This window comes from Corvus kubaryi, unplaced genomic scaffold (assembly GCF_017639235.1).
Source record: "Corvus kubaryi isolate FWS band 111438036 unplaced genomic scaffold, C.kubaryi_AGA036_p1.0 36735, whole genome shotgun sequence".
NCBI lineage: Eukaryota > Metazoa > Chordata > Aves > Passeriformes > Corvidae > Corvus > Corvus kubaryi.
Genome location: NW_024580933.1, coordinates 5,570 through 6,637, shown reverse-complemented (window position 1 = coordinate 6,637; position 1,068 = coordinate 5,570). Strand labels below are relative to the sequence as shown.

Here is a 1,068-nt window from a genome sequence, read left to right as displayed (position 1 = left end):
CACTGCTCTGATTCCTGGGATTCACTGGGGGAGGTGGAGGAATCCTCTCTGATTCCGGGGAGTTTCACTGCTCTGATTCCCGGGATTCACTGGGGGAGGTGGAGGAATCCTCTCTGATTCCCAGGAATTTCACCGCTCTGATTCCTGGGATTCACTGGGGGAGGTGGAGGAATCCTCTCCTATTCCCGGGAATTTCACCGCTCTGATTCCCGGGATTCACTGGGAGAGGTGGAGGAATCCTCTCTACTTTCCTGGGATTCTTGGGAATGGAGGGATCAGCTCTGCTTTCCTGGGATTCCCTCCAGATCCCAGGATGCTCCCACACCCCTGGCCCAGCCAGCAGGATGGATTTGCTGTTTCCTCCCTTCCCTTTCCAAGGAAAAAGGAGGGAAAAACCCCCACGGAAGCGGCTTTTTCCCACAGTGGGACGCAGAGGGAAGTTCCAGATGAGAATTCCCACATTCCCAAGGTCCAACAGCTCCCGTTTTTCCCCCTTTTCCCAGCGGGCCCACCTAGGCCAGGGCACCCACACCAACATCTACGACGGGGTCCTGAGCGTCTGCGGGAATTTCGGGAATTCCGGGAACGACGACGAGGCCGAGTATTTTTCCACGGAGCAGAACAACAACAACAGCCGGGAGCTGCACGTGGTGCTCAAAGTGCTGGATCCCAGCCACAGGGACATCGCCCTGGTGAGCCCTGCCCGGGATTTGGGGGAAAACATGGATTTGGGGGGGTGGGATAGGGATCCAAAAGGGCTGGAAGGTGGCCCCAGAAGGGCTGGAATGGGGATCCCAGGGCTGGAATGTGGCCACAAAAGGGCTGGAAAACGGATCTGGAAAGGGTGGGATGTGGCTCCAGAAGGGCTGGGATGTGGCTCCAAAAGGGCTGGGATGGGGCTCCAAAAGGGGCTGGGATGGAGCTCCAAAGGGGGCTGGAATTTGGCTCCCAAAGCCTGGGATGGGGCTCCCAAAGCCTGGGATGGGGCTCCAAAGGGGGCTGGGATGGGGATCCAAAGGGGCTGGGATGGGGCTCCAAAAGCCTGGGATGGGGCTCCCAAAGCCTGGG

The 1,068-nt window shown here is 58.7% G+C and overlaps 1 protein-coding gene across 1 annotated transcript in view; it reads left to right on the top strand.

Annotated features, from left to right (window-relative positions):
* Positions 1–1,068, top strand: part of TYK2 (tyrosine kinase 2) — a gene marked incomplete at its 3' end in the record, with an annotated part of 14,880 nt that overhangs the window by 8,281 nt on the left and 5,531 nt on the right. The window contains exon 12 of the mRNA XM_042020052.1: positions 504–692. Coding sequence (XP_041875986.1) covers positions 504–692 — 189 coding nt within the window. The remainder of the gene's footprint in view (positions 1–503; positions 693–1,068) is intronic.